Below are 16,320 nucleotides of genomic sequence, written 5' to 3'. Positions count from 1 at the left end.
GCTTCCTTATGCCAGGGTGCCGGGGATTATTTTTCATTGTGTTTTATTTTCAAGCAAGCGTCATCGATGAAATGAACAACAGGATTTGTTTTGTTTGTGTGTATCTGTATATTTTTAAATCCTTAATATTCATAAATTACACGAAATGTATCACAATTCATTGTACAAAAACAATCGCTTCACTTAAAATCCCTTCTTCAATTAATTAGATTAGTTAGATAAGACTTGTGCAGCAGAGATGATGATGGCATGAGACGATTGACGGCACCAGTCTTTGACACTTTGAGAAGATCCACCTCGTACCGATGTCATGCATTAAAAAGCTGTAAAGTCTTATAATTAAGGCTATAATTTCTTAACAAGCCTTGAAGTTCTATCATGAACCATACACATCAGGCTAATATCTTCTTAATATATCTCTTCGTATCGTATATCTCTTAATCAGCCACAAAGTACGACATCGGCACGATTTTTTGTTAAACAGCCCCAAATAAGCTATGGAGTTCGAGCTGGCTATTTGGGTACACATCAGGCTAAACAGCCGCAATGTTCCAAAGTGTACCGAGTGCTAGTTAAAATGCGCCATCGTTCCGCAAAGTACTTCTTATCTCTGGAAACTGTTCCATCTCATCTCATTAAAATTATGAGGATGAAGAAGGTACGAAATATTTCAGGTTCACAGTATAGTTGAAAGATAATTGGGATAAAAAATTTAAATTTCGCCTTTGCAAGTGCAAGCGAATAATTGACACCGAAACGCAATGACACCGAAAAGTTCCAGAAGATACTACCTGTGTTACTTTGTGTGGATTGATTAAATCAAAACAAAATGTATTTAAGTACCCAAGCGCCACAGATTAAGCTTAAACGACTGGAAAATTGAATATCCATAGAAAAAAAATGAAAGCTCCACAGCTTCATTGGTTTGATCAATAGATGGCGTATTAAAACTGATTATTATATTGCTATCCTTTTCTTGCAATGTGTTTCGACAAGTTTCATCTAATCATGACCTATATAGCCTTCTAACTTTTCGAGCAAAAATCTATATGAAAGGTCGTGTGGTCAAATACGTGGGTGTCAACACCAACGACCATTGGGGCGGTGGCAACGCTTTTTCGCATGCGATTTTATCGGACGGCCTGTCAAATTTTTATATGGGATTTGACAGATAACGTCGGACGACGAAATCGCACGTCTGACGTTATCTGTCAAATCCCATATAAATCGCGTCCGCTAAAATCGCATCCAATGAGCGTTGCCACCACCCTTACTCTAATCTCACTTGCTTCAGTGCTGGTGGTTTCCATTGAAATTTATTATTTAAACAATCGTATCGCCGTTCTAGTTCTAGCGATGCATAACCTCAATGCGAAACCATACAACATTACAGAGGAAATGAGAAAGCTCTCCTCCAAGCGATGAAGCTCAACTGGTTGGGGTATCCCACCAACAGAGAGCGCCACCAGCTTTTTTTTGCTATTTTTAGAATGCATGAGTCGTTTGCCGTCTGCTAAACGAAGTCTTTCTATATTCCGTTTAGGTAGAGTGCTTGAGTCGTTTAGAAGCCGTTTAGTGATCGTTTAGTGGATTTGGGGCACTTGGGATGGCTATTTGATTGCTAGAACAATAAAACCGGAACGTTTTGTAGGGCGCGCAATTTAGAATGCCAAACGCTATTTTGAGAGATTTGAAGTTATAATAACTTGATATTGACTAGGATTATCCTTTTTTAGCAAACATTGGAATAAAATGAAGCAAACATTGTCCAATAAAACATTCATGTAAAATATGGGTCATAGGACCCCTACAATGTGCCCGCTGTATGAATTGTCACATTTGACAGCTGTCATGGTGGGTCGAAACGAAGGAGACCACCAACTCTGCACCATTTGCCGGGGCGAATGGTAACCGAACCCGAAAGTTTCTATCGATTGTCATTTCACAGCCACCCGAAAAACGAGGTGTATCCACGCACGAGACCAGCGCTCCGGAACGAGAAACCGGGAATAGGGAAAGTTTTTGTGTATAACTTGTGCTAAAAGTATCATCTCAAAACAGCGGTAAGTCTAGAAAAAGTGCGAAACAAGCATGTTTTAATAGGTTTAGTCAAGTGCATCGAAGACGCGTTTGTTTTAGGTTAGGTTTTTATGCACACCGCTTGTCGCGTGTTGGGCACGGTGTGTCTGTGGTAGTTCTCGTGTTTTCCAGAACATTTCATCATCCTCGCAGTGTGCCGGCTCGTTGCAGTGCACTGCATGCGAATTACTATTTTTGTGCAATAATGAAAGTGACGGGCAATGGGAGGCCACATTCCTTTCGTACCTGTACATGTTGATGCTTAATTTTATGGTGAAATTGTAGAGTTTTCATTCACACTCCGGTAAGCAATCCCGGACGGACGACCCCTCATGTGCTTGCGTAATTACGTAACTCCCATCCATTGCCTCCCATGCCGAATGCGTGTGGTAATGGACCGATGCAGTAAACGTCGCTTCACTTAGCTTTTGGTTATCAACGATTTGATGTTGAAGTAGTTACATTATGGAGGAATTGGTTGCTGGATTCCTCGGTCAGCTGCTTGCTTTCTAATATTTCCTTTTGTTTTATTCTGCAATCGCCTTTCCCCATCGTACACACGCTCCTGACAGAACCGGCAAAGCCAAAGTCACTATTGGTCGTACATTCGCAACTGCTGCGGTCCCTTCTTACGCACATGGTGTGCGCCGGTTGCTAGGGTCAAATACGTACGCCCTTCTTTGCCATGGAAACGAAAGTATCCGATCAGCGCAAGCTGACGGAAATCTTACTGGAAACAGAGCGCGTTGCCGACCGAATTTTGGCCTACAAGCAAGAGCTGGTGGAGCTGGACAAACGGCGGCAGGATACGCGCGAGGCGCTCCGGCTGATCGAGAAGCACATTCCCGAGACGCAGCAGCGCGTTTGGATAACGATCGGTTCGATGCTCATGAAACGCGACCGCCACACCGCGGTTGAGTTGTTGCGCAAGGATCAGCAAACGACGGAGGCGGAGATCGAACGGATACGCATGGAGCAGAAGCTGCTGGTTGCAAAGCAGCGCGATCTCGAGCACGATCAGCCGTTGCGTGGGTTCAATTTGAAACCACTAAGCAATGCGGAAATTGCTGGCATTCGGTCGAATTTGCCTGGTTTTTGAGGATGAAGTGTAGGGATGTGGGTCTTTTTTACACTGTACACTGTATTAGAAGTTAAGGCGGGATAGGGCGATGTCGATCGCGCTCTCTTTCTGTTTCGTGTATCTCATAAGTTTATTTACTTAATAAAATCACATAAATATAGCAATCTTACCGTTTTTCTAAATTGTTTCTTAATTTTCACTCCATTCCAGAAATGTTCCGTTTGCCAACAGTGTTGCGTGTTGCTGCCGCCCGACAGGTCGCTGCCAGCCGTGGCTACGCTAAGGATGTGCGCTTTGGGCCCGAAGTACGTGCCCTAATGCTGCAGGGTGTCGATGTGCTAGCAGATGCCGTTGCCGTCACGATGGGACCAAAGGTGGGTTATAGAAGAAGGTTCTTGGTGTGTGGTAGCAAGTGCGATAAGACATTGTTGCGCTGCTGATAAGGGTGCGTCCTCATTCCTTCGATCATTATTGTTAACGCGCGCTTTCTGTCTCTCGCGCCCATTCTTAATCTCGTAGGGACGTAACGTCATCCTGGAACAAAGCTGGGGCTCGCCCAAAATCACCAAGGACGGTGTAACGGTGGCGAAGGGCATCGAGCTGAAGTGCAAGTTCCAGAACATTGGCGCCAAGCTGGTGCAGGATGTGGCTAACAACACGAACGAGGAGGCCGGTGACGGTACCACGACCGCTACCGTGCTGGCCCGCGCCATCGCCAAGGAGGGCTTCGAGAAGATCTCGAAGGGTGCCAACCCGGTCGAGATCCGGCGCGGTGTGATGCTGGCCGTCGACACGGTGAAGGAGCACCTGAAGACGCTGTCGCGCAAGGTGAACACTCCCGAGGAGATTGCCCAGGTGGCAACGATTTCCGCGAACGGTGACCGCGCGATCGGCGATCTGATCAGCGAGGCAATGAAGCGCGTCGGCAAGGAGGGCGTGATTACGGTGAAGGACGGCAAGACGCTGAACGACGAGCTGGAGGTGATCGAGGGCATGAAGTTCGACCGGGGCTACATCTCGCCGTACTTCATCAACTCGAGCAAGGGCGCCAAGGTCGAGTTCCAGGACGCGCTCGTGCTGTTCTCGGAGAAGAAGATCTCTACGGTGCAGTCGATCATTCCCGCGCTGGAGATGGCGAACCAGCAGCGCAAGCCGCTGGTCATCATTGCGGAGGATGTGGACGGCGAGGCGCTCAGCACGCTGGTGGTGAACCGGCTGAAGATTGGCCTGCAGGTGGCCGCCGTAAAGGCGCCCGGCTTCGGTGACAACCGCAAGTCGACGCTGTCCGATATGGCCATCAGCACCGGCGGCATCGTGTTTGGCGATGATGCGAATCTGGTCAAGCTGGAGGATGTGCAGCTGTCCGATCTCGGCCAGGTGGGCGAGATCACGATCACCAAGGACGATTGTCTGCTGCTGAAGGGGCGCGGCAAGCAGGAGGACGTGAACCGCCGGGCGGACCAGATTCGGGACCAGATCGCGGAAACGACGTCCGAGTACGAGAAGGAAAAGCTGCAGGAGCGTCTCGCACGCCTGTCGTCCGGTGTGGCCGTGCTGAAGGTCGGTGGTTCGAGCGAGGTTGAGGTGAACGAAAAGAAGGACCGCGTGAACGATGCTCTGTGCGCAACCCGAGCCGCCGTCGAGGAAGGCATTGTGCCCGGTGGTGGTACCGCGCTCATCCGCTGCGCACCGGCTCTGGCCAACCTGAAGGGAGCAAACGAGGACCAGAACACGGGCATCGAGATTGTGCGCCGTGCGCTGCGCATGCCGTGCACACAGATCGCCAAGAATGCCGGCGTCGATGGGTCGGTGGTGGTGGCGAAGGTGGAGGAGCTGAAGGGCGACTTCGGATACGATGCGCTCAACAACGAGTATGTGAACATGATCGAGAAGGGCATCATCGATCCGACCAAGGTCGTCCGGACAGCGCTGTCCGATGCGTCCGGCGTTGCGTCGCTGCTCACCACAGCCGAAGCGGTCGTGACGGAGATCCCGAAGGAGGAACCGGCCGGCCCGATGGGTGGTATGGGAGGAATGGGCGGTATGGGAGGCATGGGAGGCATGGGCGGTATGATGTAAGATAGCTCCTCAGGTCCAAACCTATCCTTACTGTAGAAAGAGAGAGAGAGAGTGAGAGAGGGAGAGTGTGAAGCTGTAATGGTAAGAGACCGCGTTTCGATTCATCGATGAAAGTCCTAGCAAGCTAACACCTGAATCGGAACGGTCGGCCGTCTTTCTTTGAACACCTTCGCAGTTTAAAGTTCAGTTGAATGCATTTATTGTTTAAAAAACGACAAATCATCCCTTCTTTCCGCTGTGTGTAACAGCTCCACCCGCCATGTCATGCTTCGAGCGTGGATTCGTTGTAACGCCAGAATGTATGTTTCCAGCCGATTGGCGATATTCTCAACACGCTCGAACATCTCTGTACGCGTCGCGAAGGTGTTAACAGTTCAGGTAGGGGTTAAGCAATGCGTATAGGTTTTGTTTTAAATTAAAACACACTTGCGCGTCTCGTCACGGACGCGCATCACCCTACCGATAAACCGAGAGGGAGAAAGAGGGAGTAATATCATCCGGGTTTCGGGCTGTATTTAGAGCGAGCGAAACGTAGTTGAACAATATTTAGAAACTTAATGTCATAGTCTATTTGGCTAGGTGGCAGTAACAGAAGGGAATTCCGGTAGAGTTTATTCCTCACTACGATAGGAAAAGGATAGTTTAAGCAAAAGCAGGATTTACCACGAGCCAGTAGTACGCACGTGGGATGCATTTTGTCCTGTACACACAACCACAAGGATCGACGACAGCAGTACGCGATCAGTTTTTAGTCTGTAAGAGAGTACGCTATATCTTTACCCTTGAACCACCCAATAGAGTTATTGGAGGCAAGATGCGAGGAATAGCCAAGTATAGTTTGGAGTTGAGTGCGAATTGTAGTAATAGACACACCATTATTGTAGTTTGTAGATGTTTCTGTTTAGTTTTTCTCGTTTATTCTGTTCTTTTCAAGAAGAACGCTTTGTTCCATTGGCTGGGGAGAGGGCCAGTCTTTGAATTAAACTCTGGAAAGCCATGCACAACAGTGTTGACATTAAGCATTTCTCCTTTTTGGTTTAATTTTGCGAGCTAAGGACAATAAGATGATGAAACTATTGTACCACTTTCGATCACATCCCATGGCATGCCGTGTGTTCCAATCAGCTTCCCAAGAAAAAGGAATAAATTAAAGCTCAGTGATTAACGAACAACCAAAACCAGATTTATTAAGATGCGCACATTTCAGTTATCACATTTCGATAGGTTTGTTAAGGATATGTTTGAGGGAAAAAGACATTTTAAGTGAACCGCTATGAAGGATAGTTCTTATTTGTCGGTCAAAGTAAGCTAACCGCAGTCAGTCTCCTGTTGTTAAAGGATAGTTCATTAGGGCTCGTTGAAATCATCATGCGAGCAGTGAAAAGGTAGTCTCTCACACTTTCTCATCAAGGCCAAGGTCTAGTGCAAGGGCAGGGGGGATATAATGATTTCGATAGATGTAATTATTTGTTTCGAAAGTTAAAACCAATCTCCCCTACTATCACTTAACTATGGTCGATGTATGATGCCAACAAACCTTGGATGAATGTGATCGTTTTCCGAGTGAAGTTTACTAAAACTGGTGAAATACACGGATGATTACCATTTTCTTAACAAAAACGAACAAACGGCGCGTTAAGTATGTTCTATAATATACTAAATGGTAGTGTGGGTTTCAAATGTTTCAATTGTTTAACTAACGAACATTCAGGAAGAAGGATAGAGGAGCAGCGTTTGTTTCGTGGTCATTTTCAAACCGAAATTTGTACAATTGATGCGATGTTTTTAAGCTGTATCTGAATTTTATTTTGACAGTTGGGTTGTCTCAGCGGAAATCCTCGCAAAACGTTTCCCAACCAACGAGTTAGAAGCGTTACGTTCATTAGCGCTTCAGCGTGAAAACATTTTCTCTATGGCCGCTGCCATGGACTTACACTTAAAGCGTAAAGGGCCTGTTACATTACAGGAATAATTCCGGAAATTATCTGGCGTTGACTCCATTTGATTTTGATTTGATTTGAAAAATCCGCTTCGCTAATGTAAACACGCTCGGAATTACGGAACGGAATTTTATGTGGAATACAGGCGGTCCCCGAGATACACGGTACCTCTTATACGCGGATTCGGAGATACGCGGTTTTCTAAATTTGACAATTCTTTGAGCAAATTGTACTGATTTGACACATCAATTGCAAATTGCCAAATAATTTCCGTTTTGATCGAATGTTAAAAACTATTTAAAAAGGTTTAAAACAGTTATATTCAGTCAGAATAATATCAAATAATTCATAAAGTGGCTAAAACCACCCCTTACTTGCAAAATTACACGAAAATTAGTGATATTTCAGCTGGAAATCACGAGATTCGACTTACGCGGAAATTCGAGATACGCGGTATTTTGCGGCCGTTTTCGGTCCCCATTAACCGTGTATCTCGGGGACCGCCTGTATATCTTTCTATTTAAAACAATTTTTTTTAGCCTAAGAAGTTTACAAAGACACTTTCAGAACTGCTTTATGTGTTTCCTTCCAAAAAGCAACTGTTTTACACCTTGACTGTGGAATTCTCCTTCCTGATAGAATCTACGTTGGTTAAGACCAATTCATTTTTCCTGGCGAGGTAAAAGCTGTCAAATGCCGTTTGATGTACCAATTCCATTCCAAATTTTCCAATGTGATAGGGCCTTTACGACGGAATACAGGTTAAATGTAACGCTTTGTAACGCTCCTGTTTTCGGTAGACCGAAAAACGGGAAAGTATACCTAAATCTGGTTCTTATTGCTTAGAAAAGGTTTTATAGGACATTTAAAATATATGTCCAATCTAAAAGAAATGCATGATTTTGAAAAACAAACAACTGGCGTCATTTATCCATGCTAACTGATCGTTATTGGACACGCCACTGTGCATTGACGTTTTGTCACTTGGGTAGCAGAAAACCTGCGCCTGTGTGGGTGCGAACCTGTATCTCTGCGTTCGCCGATGATGATGATGATGGCTGTTTCTGCTCCGTACACCACCGTTGTCCAAGAAAGCACAGAAGGCTGTGACGGAATGAACGTCGCACATTGAGGGACCGTTCCCATTCGTTTCTTTCGTAGCTACGGTGCAGTGAAAAGACGTGTTTGCCAAGCTTGTACGGTGTGAATGTGAATAAGGTGTGTAACATTTGCGCAACTCTAGTTTAATTTCGTGTGAAGTTTGCTAGAAGGCACGACGTGTGAAAATCCGCTCCCAAGAGAAGGAATGTGTGTGGCCTATAATCATCATTGGCCATCGTTGTCCAAGTTGCATACGGACGGTGGAGTCTTTTGCTCTGTTCGGAATCGGAAGATGAAGCTGCTAAGAAGATAGCAGTGTGTGGTTGGTGTGTTTTTGCACGGGCGAGGAAGAAGGATTCCTGCAGCAATAGCAGCTTCTTGTTCTCCATTGTTTCCTTCGCGCACACACACACTTCATCCCCCGCCCACACCTCTTCTTATCCTGTTGATTCGCGAGGAATGCGTTCGTGGTCAAACGCCGTTCCCGTGTGTGCGTGCCTGTGTGTGTGTTTTGCGTAGCGTGGTGTGCGTGCGGTCGTGCTCGCACAGTCGCGGGTGTGTGTGTTGGTATGTCCGTTTTCTTAAGAGACGACAGCAGCCAGCGCCAGCAGAATCCGCGTTGGAATCCGATCTTCATCTACGAGTCGCGCGCGTGTGTGTGTGTGCGCCTGATGTTGGAGTTTGTAGTGGGAAGTAGGACGGTGCTGCGGGGAAGAGTGGACAGTCGCATAAAATCAGTTAATGTCTATGAAATGGTGGTCTGGTGGTTGCCGTAGAAGAACAGCAGGTGTGGTGGAGGTGGACAGCGATAAAAGTGTATTGTGCGTGTGTGTGGCGATATCAACATCGAGGGGGAGGGCAGTGACAGTGACACCCCCTCCCCTCGTGTGTGTGTGTGTGTGTGTAAGCTAATGGTGGTGATCCACCAGCGAATCTATAGGGCAAGGAAACACATGCAGTGATGGGGGAGATGACGAAGATGATGACTGGTAGCAGCACTAGCACACATCTTGCGAGGAAAGGGAACGCACTACGTTTTAGAGAGTAGGAATACCACCCCCCCCCCCCCCTCCCCCACACATTCCCCATTCCAAACGCTTGATGTTGCGTGTGTGTGAATGTGTGTATGCGCGCGTGAGGTGTTTTTGCCTATCCCTAAAGTGTGAGCGTGTGTGGGGCTTGTTGTCTCACTAACAAAAAGAAAGAAAAAAAAAGGTTCAGGCGAGGGCGATGCCGCCGTGTCACACATTTGCACTGGCCGGAACTGTGTCGCCAGTTTTCGATTGGTGAAACACACAAAACGTCTTCCCGGCTAGGGCGGTCGAAATGGCTGAATCGTATCGACGCCCAGACCCGCTTGAAAGTGGCAGTACGTTGGAAAAGGGGACGGAAAAGTGCCATCAAAGTAGCAGGTGCGCGTTTTCTCACGCTCGCCAACTGCGGAGAGAGTGTATGTGCGTGTGTGAGCGAGATCCGTCAAAGTGATGTGTGAGACGTCACCGTTTTCCACTCCCGCCCCAAAATTATAAACGAATCCAGCGAAAAAAAAGGAATAATTTCAACACACTTAAGATCAGCGATGGACCATCGGATTGTTACAAAGCCCCTCCTCTCCCCCGGGAGTAAAATACAAGTGGGGGTTTAAAGTGTTGGCCGATTGAAGGGTCACTGTCGCTAAGACGCTAGACGGCACATCATGGTTTTCTTTTTTTTTGGGGTGGGGGGGGGGGAAGAGCTTCTTCGTGCCCCAAAAGAAGGTGCTGTCCTGGTTGGTAATATGCAGTAACACGCATCAACAGTTTTTCAATGGGTGTGCGAACAGTGGAAATGGTTAGGAGAGAGTGTGAGCTGCTGCCCTCTGCTGTTGCTCCCCCTTTTTCCCGGCACGGCACACTGTGTTACGCGGCTGGGTGTGTGGCAGTGTGTGTGTGTTTGTGTGCGTTTTGTTAGAGGGAAGCGATGCAAAGATTGTGTGTGCTCGCGCGTATGTATGTGTGCGGTGCGTGTCTGGAAAGCGAGTGAGCGAGTGTAGCGATGAACCGAGTGAGGAAACTGTCTCACTGTCTCACGTGAGGAGAACCCGTTGTGATTTGTGTATTGTTTTTTTTATGTGTGTGTTCGACTTGACAACATTGCAACGGAAACAATAGAACATATTACGAATGTAGATGATCGTATTGGGCGTGTGTGTGTGCGTGTGTGTGTACTTTATGTTTGGTTGTCAAAATGTGACCGAACGTTTATAAATTCATGCAGATTCATTTTCGCGCGGCACTCTATTTACTGGACTGAACGAACGAAGGGAGTGTCCCCGGTGTCTGTCAATGGTAAGTCTCTGTTATGTATGAAATGTCTGTGACAAAAACTAAGCACCTTCAACAAAACAAACTGTTCATGTTTGGAAATTGAAGAAAAAGAGTATTAAGCTGTGTCATCCCCACTAGCAACTAGCCTCATCTTCAAGCGTTGTTGTCTCGCCAGCGCGTGAGGGAGTTTCAATCGTGAGTCGTATCGAATGCGTACCACATAGCAGCACTCTCATCTCTTTATGCTTGATATCGACATGATGATGGGACCTGCTGCGTCTAACAATTTCTAAACAAGGTGGTAAAGGTGAATTTGATCCCGCACGGTGTGCTCCTTCGATTGAACACAGCAGTCTTCAGGTCGCGCACAGCTTCTTTCACCTTCATTTTTCCCATACGCAAACTGAAGCGTACACATACATACACACATACATATATCATGCACACGGCATGGATGCGCCACATTGCTGTACACGAGCTCTCACTCGTCATCTCGTCAGCTCATTCTCCTGTCTCTCATTCTCGCTCAGCCTTGCGTGAGGGACGGTGAGGAACTATTCTCAGCATCATCATTCAGCTTTCCTCACTCACTGCCGGAGAAGCACGGTTGGTACTCACTGGGCACACGCAATGCGCTCGGCAACGATGATTCAAAGTATTTCTAAATCATCTGTTGGTAGCGAGTTGTAAATGCATGAAACACACCTAAAAACACACACACACAAACAGGCGTTGTCCAAGCACCCGCGTGTGTGTGTCTATGGAGTTTTATTGACCCAAGAATATCCTTTACCGGAGTCGCCATTACGGCCGGATGTTTGCATTTGATGCTAAAATAGTAAACCATTTTATCAATCTATGTTTATCAATCAGATTGAACTTCTTTTCGCATTTCTCTCTCTCTCTTTCTCTTCTCTCTCTTCTCTACCTCTCTCTCTCTCTCTCTCTCTCTCTCTCAAGGGGCAGTGTGCTTGTTGGCGTGGGCGTACACATTTACATGCGCATCATTCATCCTGTGGCAAGCAACCACCACCACCACTCACCGAACGTGTCGCGCTTTTGTGTGGTGGTGGTAGTGATTTTTGCTCGTCAATAGAAAGGATATCGCAGGCGGAATAGTGTGATGATGAAAGCTTATAAAAAGGAACAGTCGTCTCAGTGAAGGTCATCCCTGTGCGATGATCTACCTACCACCCTCTCATTATGATTCACTATATTTTGCACCGTGTTTGTTGTTTGATTGTGGTTTTCGGACCCTTTGCGATGTACCGTACCAACATTACGCTGCTTTGGGGAATGGAGTGAAAATATTCTGCTGCCTGATCTTCTGATCTCAAAAATCACAATTTTCTTGTTGGCGGCGTAGTTGGCGGCGCTGTTGTATTTATTGCTGTTGTTGTTGTTGTTCCACTACACTCTGTTACCACTACTTCTACTGGTTTCTAATGAGCCAAAGAAGGTTGATACTGTTGAGAGGGTTTGGGTGGTTGGTTGCGCTTCATTTCATTCACCAGCGTTTCAAGCGTGCTCTCTTTCTACCCCCCCCCCCCCCCCCTTTCCTCCCATCTCGTCTCATGTTTCTGCCACTTTGTTGTTGTTGTTCTTTTTTGTTGTTGTTACTGCTCCAATAAATTCGTTGGCCACTCTACACACCAGCGCCCCCCCTCCCTCCCCCCTCCCCGTGAGGGAAACTGTTTGGAAGAAAATGGTGCCGGTTAACGGACATACACACACACATACACACCACAGCTCCGATCTCGTTGTTGTTGTTGCAGTTGATGTGTGGTAGTGATGTGTTTCTTTACTTTTTTCTCTCTAAAAATTTACCATCTTCCGAATGGGGAAGCAAGGTTGAGGCTGTTAAGCGAATGGTTTTAGGGTTGCAAATTGCGGTGCTTCTGTTAACTCTCCTTCCGCTCGCCGCCAACGAAGCGAGACGAATAATCTTTTGGCATTCGCGCGAGAGATGCCTTTTAACCTTTGGCGGCTCTCTGATTGGCTCTACTCTTATGTCGTGGAATTGTGTGTGTGTGTGTGCATTGTTTGATACTTTCAAGCCTGCATCCATGTCCTGGCCGTATCATGACATCACCGAGGAAATGTTGGCTATTTGTATGTGACCTCATAAAGTCCTATATACGTTATCTCTTGTTTCTTATTAGTGTACGTAGTGAGGAAGACCTTACAAGGTCGCGATTTATTTTTCATTGTGAACATTGGACATTGGTCATACGTGTTTGGTGCCCCCTTGCTTCTTCTACGGATACACATTTCGAAGGGGCAATTTACTATCGGTTAGCGTTGAATCATTAGTGCCTCTACCACATATACATACACACACAGACACACGTTTGACAGCGAGAGTAGTAGCACAAACAATAAACAACCAACATGCAACGTCCATCGTCCAGCGAATGCAGCCGTCAGTTTGCTGTCAAAATAATCTCCATCCGTTCCTCCAACTGTTGGTTAGATGCTGAATGGCGCAGAGGTTGGAAGTGCATTGGGTGCATTCAGTGCGATCTGATGGCATTATGGGCCAGTAAGGAGGGAATGCAAATTGGAAGGAAGGAAGAGGGTAAATTAAACAATTTCATTTCGTTACACCGTTTAACAACAAAACAAATTCGTTACAACGTTTAGCAGAAAAAGAGTAACAGGGTGTTTGAATCTCGGTGAAAAAAAAATCGTTGCAATTTACATTAGACTGTTTAGAGCTAATTTCAGTTTTATTTCAAAATGTTGAAATGATGTATGTGAGATTGTATCATCTCATGTAGTATTCTTCTTCTTCTATTTGGCATAACAACCGATGTCGGTGTCAAGGACTGCCTGTACGTGCATTTCAATGACGTATTGATTTATTCGTAGTACGATAGTCAGTCATACTATGGAGTCACGGTCCGTTTGAGGCTTGATCTCATGACAAGCATGTTTTTAGTCGTACGAGTTGACTATTGTACCACGAGACTGGCCGGTCTTACGTAGTATATTAGCCAATAAATACAGAATAAGATCTTTTTTAAGTAGGTCAAATAGGTACGTACGCAAAGAACATCACTAGGAGCATGGTGTTTTAGTTACATTATATTAATGTTGGAACTGCTTTCAGCTGTATGTTAAACAGAACGATAAACCCATGGAATACTTCCATTGCATTGCACTGTAGGGGCAGTACAAAGGACCACACATCAAGCCCCTGCTGCAGCGGCACAGCATCGAACATTGCAAATGAGTAACCGTTTGTCGTGTTCATCTTGGCGCTTATTAGTTCCGACCCCCGAACGACAAAGACTGTTCGTTGACGATCAAATGTGCGTGTATGTATGCAGTATTCTACATCTTGCACATCTTGCTTTCCTTCTTTTTTGGAGAAACGCCCCGACAAGATCCACAATGCAATGCTTTCCTTCACATATGCGTTTGGTCCGTTCTGTGCCAGGGGCCTGGAAGACTTCAGCGCGTTAAATTTGAAGTGCAGTTCCCAGAAAGGCAGACATGTCTGGGCTACCGGTTTTTGTTTGTGTAGCAAAAATATCCAATAGAAGAAGTTGAAAAAACAAACACGTGTTCCACTGTTTCTCCCTGACTAATCGGAACGCTGAATGTACAGAATGTGTTGTGTGTGAGTGTTTGTTTCCATACACCACTGCAGGCCTCTGGAATGAATGGCGTTGAATATTGCCCTAAACAAGCATGCTCAAACGTTTGTACGAGTTTGTTTTTTAACTCCACTATTGAGCAAGTTTTGGCAAAAAACCAATGGCAATAATTGAGAACTAGGCAAAGATACATCGACGAGACACTGTCTGTTCTAATCTTCCATTTCAATCACACATCTGATCAAAAATAATAATAGTATCTGAGGATTGTTTCCTATTATTAACATGCTGCAGGAAAAATAGAATGAATGTTACACCTAGCTGGTTCTGCATTCGAAGTGCAATGAATACGCCTAATTATGCCAAACCTTTCTATGCTATTCGTGATGTATTCGATGAACTATACGTACAACATTCTGATTGGCAAGATAGATGATGTGCACACACTCTGTTGCATACCGTTGAAAAACGTTGTCGGAATCACTATTTTGCTTTGCTAATTCCATGACATGGACTCAGAAAGACACATTCAATGAAAAAGGTCAATGATGGGTTACGCGTTACACGTTACACACGAATGAGGTGCTTTTACTTGTTAGAAAAGCGTGGCAATCTATAAATAATATTCTAATAAGTTTGCACCGTAGCCTGGAACGGGATAAATGAAAATTTGCAATCATTTGCTATTCCGGGAATGTTCTGTTCTTCAGTGGACTAGTTTTACCTGCACAGAGTAGTTGTGCTGCTCTGCGGGTAAGTGATAGGTTATATAAAGTATAAACATTAACCGGAAATTTTAAATTAAAGGCAAATTTATTGGCTCAGATCAGTATTTTGTTTTTTCCAAATTCGTATTGTGTCTTACAAAAATCACTGATGGCCATATACCGATCGCCTTTGCTACAGGGGGTGTCCCCCTCAAACAAACATATGAGAATGTACCGTTTTGTTTTTCTTCTCTTTCTTATTGCCCTGCTGGGGGAAAAAGATGAAACGTCTTTTATTCTGGCCACCGCCAGCCCTGATGCGAAGTGTTGTTAGTTATTAGCCCGGTTCCGGTAGCTTGTAATTTTGCTCGGTCCCTCGTACCTCCACCACTTGTAGGCGGTCGGCAGCATCACCTGCAATCGAAGAGTGGCACCCACCACCACCAGTGGATGAAGCGAAAAAAAGGCTATATATTGCAAGTGAAAAATGTTGTATGATTTCCTGCTGCCCGGTACATCCTACTCCCCCCCCCTCCCACCCGCTTTTCTAATGCACTTTCTTCTGCAAACTGGCTGGCAACATAAGGAGAATGCAAAGGTGTGTGTGTGTGCCGAGCATAAGTTAACAGAGCTAGCACACCGTCAGCCGTACCAATCTCGACTTCTTCGTCGACGAAATGATGCGGTGTGGCGGTAAAAACATGGAAAAATAGAGGAAAGGAAACAACACCACAATTCGGAAGTGAAACCCAGTGGTGCAATGCAATGCAATGGGTCGGCGCTTGTCGGTGGCAATTCTGCTGGGATAGGGCAAGGCGAAACCCTTAGAGACGCGCGGCGGAGTGATGGTGTACGGAAGCAGTGAAAACTGACCGCCACCCGCCGCCCGTTACGAATGGGGTCAGCAGAGCATGGTGTGGGAGAGCACTTGTTACCTTAGCATACAGACTGCATTTTTTTTTTATTAACAGCGCACTATCTTTACTATATCATTCCAACCTCTAGCTACTGTAAGAAGCACTTCGCGGGCCATAAGTCGTACTTTACGGCCGGCACTCTGTGGCACCAGACGTTTCCTTTTTTTATAGATGGTGTGTGTATGTTTGTGTGTATGTTTTGCACCATATTTATTCCAGCCCTAACCTAAAGCCACACAGTGTGTTCCGCGGGATGTTTGCTGATGCCGAAAAGAAACGAAACTGCTTATGGAGAGGCGAATGATTTAAAATTAGGTTTTTCTTACTTATCACCCCACCCTCCGCTTTTGACTCCTTTTCGCGCTCCAGTTGGTTTGTTTGGCTGAATCTGCTGTATTGATTAAACGAATTAACCGAAAATAATGTGGAAAATAATAAAACGAACTTGAAAGTTGGAATGCCCCGAACTACGAGTGCGAGAGCAGAGCGGGGTATGGCACCCGGGACC

The 16,320-nt window shown here is 45.9% G+C and overlaps 3 protein-coding genes across 28 annotated transcripts in view; all 3 read left to right on the top strand.

Annotated features, from left to right (window-relative positions):
- Positions 1-1,921: 1,921 nt before the first annotated feature.
- Positions 1,922-6,417, top strand: LOC1278824 (heat shock protein 60A). The gene is made up of 3 exons (XM_318461.4): positions 1,922-2,063; positions 3,371-3,534; positions 3,680-6,417. The coding sequence occupies exons 2-3, from the start codon at positions 3,373-3,375 to the stop codon at positions 5,237-5,239; spliced, it is 1,722 nt and encodes a 573-aa protein (XP_318461.2). The 5' UTR covers positions 1,922-2,063; positions 3,371-3,372; the 3' UTR covers positions 5,240-6,417.
- Positions 2,765-3,324, top strand: LOC11175801 (p53 and DNA damage-regulated protein 1). The gene has a single exon (XM_061640758.1). It carries the CDS (start codon positions 2,765-2,767, stop codon positions 3,176-3,178), a length of 414 nt encoding a protein of 137 aa, XP_061496742.1. The 3' UTR covers positions 3,179-3,324.
- Positions 6,418-8,237: 1,820 nt separating the features above from the next.
- Positions 8,238-16,320, top strand: part of LOC1278822 (unconventional myosin-IXa) — a 61,115-nt gene continuing 53,032 nt past the window's right edge. For 14 of the 26 annotated variants that reach the window (XM_061651849.1, XM_061651854.1, XM_061651824.1 and 11 more), the window contains exon 1: positions 8,238-8,397. The gene's annotated coding sequence lies outside the window, so the exon portion shown is untranslated. The other 12 variants (XM_061651836.1, XM_061651827.1, XM_061651835.1 and 9 more) reach the window with 4 other exon arrangements.

This window comes from Anopheles gambiae, chromosome 2 (genome assembly GCF_943734735.2).
Source record: "Anopheles gambiae chromosome 2, idAnoGambNW_F1_1, whole genome shotgun sequence".
Lineage (NCBI taxonomy): Eukaryota > Metazoa > Arthropoda > Insecta > Diptera > Culicidae > Anopheles > Anopheles gambiae.
Note: the sequence above shows the minus strand (reverse complement) of the source record. Positions and strands in the feature narration are given on the sequence as shown.

Excerpts from the sequence above, each read along its gene's own strand:
- LOC11175801 (XM_061640758.1), top strand. The coding sequence starts at position 2,765 with ATGGAAACGAAAGTATCCGATCAGCGCAAGCTGACGGAAATCTTACTG.
- LOC1278824 (XM_318461.4), top strand. The coding sequence starts at position 3,373 with ATGTTCCGTTTGCCAACAGTGTTGCGTGTTGCTGCCGCCCGACAGGTC. Across the intron at positions 3,535-3,679 it reads CCGTCACGATGGGACCAAAG|GGACGTAACGTCATCCTGGA; the intron begins GTGGGTTATAGA and ends TTAATCTCGTAG.